Genomic DNA, 1,193 nt, shown 5'->3' with positions numbered 1-1,193 from the left:
TTGACCAGGATGGTCTCGATCTCTTGACCTTGTGATCCACCTGCCTTGGCCTCCCAAAGTGCTGGGATTACAGGCTTGAGCCACCGCGCCCGGCCGGATTTACATTTTAGATGTAGAGTGTCACTCCAAGTGCTAAGAGGCTCCAATAAGGTGTACACTGACCAGAGATAACATCTCTAACTTGTACAATTTTAGCCCACTTCTATGGTTTGAATTATGTCCTCTCAAAGTATAAGCGTTGAGAGGATGAGACTTTTAATATGATTTGTCATGGGGGCTCCATCCTCATGAACAGATTAATGCCAATTTTGTAAGAGTGGCTTTGTAATAAAAACAAGTTCCCTCACATGTGCTCTCTTGCCTTTTGCCCTCCTGCCATGGAATAATGCAGCAAGAAGGACCTCACCAAATGCCAGTGCTGTGCTCTTAGACTTCTCAGCCTTTAGAACCACGAGGGAAATAAACCTCTATTATTAATAAGTTACGAAGTCTATCGTATTCTGTTATAGCAGCAGAAAATGGAGGGACTAAGACACCCACCTTTCATCTCCAGCATTATAGATTCAGGCACATCATCTCCCTCTACTTCCTTTCTCAACTCCAGCCTCTTCTTCCAATCTTCCTCATTAGGAACAACCACCACCACTTTCCGAGAGAAGGTCTTGAACAGCAATAGCTTCCGCCGTTGGCCAGAATTGTACACATTACACTAGAAACAGGAGTATTAACTGATGTTTAGGGAGAAAAATTATCACTCAAATATAACCAAAAGACTAAATATCGGCCAGGTGCAGTGGCTCACACCTGTAATCCTAGCACTTTGGGAGGCAGGTGAATCACCTGAGGTCAGAAATTCAAGACCAGCCTGGCCAACATGGTGAAACCCCGTCTCTACAAAAACAAAAATTAGCCGGGCATGATGGTGGGTGCCTGTAATCCCAGCTACTTTGGAGGCTGAGATGGGAGAATTGCTTGAACCTGGGAGACAGTGGTTGCACTGAGCCAAGATCACGCGGCTGCACTCCAGCCTGGGTGGCTGAGCAAGACTCCATCTCAAAAAAAAAGAAAAGGGCTGGGCGCAGTGACTCACGCCTGTAATCCCAGCACTTTGGGAGGCCGAGGCGGGTGGATCACGAGGTCAAGAGATCGAGACCATCCTGGTCAACATGGTGAAACCCCGTCTCTACTAAAAA

General features: G+C 46.6%; 1 protein-coding gene across 2 annotated transcripts in view; it reads right to left on the bottom strand.

The window, feature by feature from the left end:
- Positions 1 to 1,193, bottom strand: part of HNRNPUL2 (heterogeneous nuclear ribonucleoprotein U like 2) — a 16,277-nt gene that overhangs the window by 8,042 nt on the left and 7,042 nt on the right. For both annotated transcript variants that reach the window (XM_017503936.2, XM_017503935.2), the window contains exon 9: positions 541 to 709. In XM_017503936.2, coding sequence (XP_017359425.1) covers positions 541 to 709 — 169 coding nt within the window. The remainder of the gene's footprint in view (positions 1 to 540; positions 710 to 1,193) is intronic.

Source organism: Cebus imitator, unplaced genomic scaffold, assembly GCF_001604975.1.
Source record: "Cebus imitator isolate Cc_AM_T3 unplaced genomic scaffold, Cebus_imitator-1.0 Scaffold316, whole genome shotgun sequence".
NCBI lineage: Eukaryota > Metazoa > Chordata > Mammalia > Primates > Cebidae > Cebus > Cebus imitator.
This window is presented reverse-complemented; position numbering and strand designations above follow the sequence as displayed.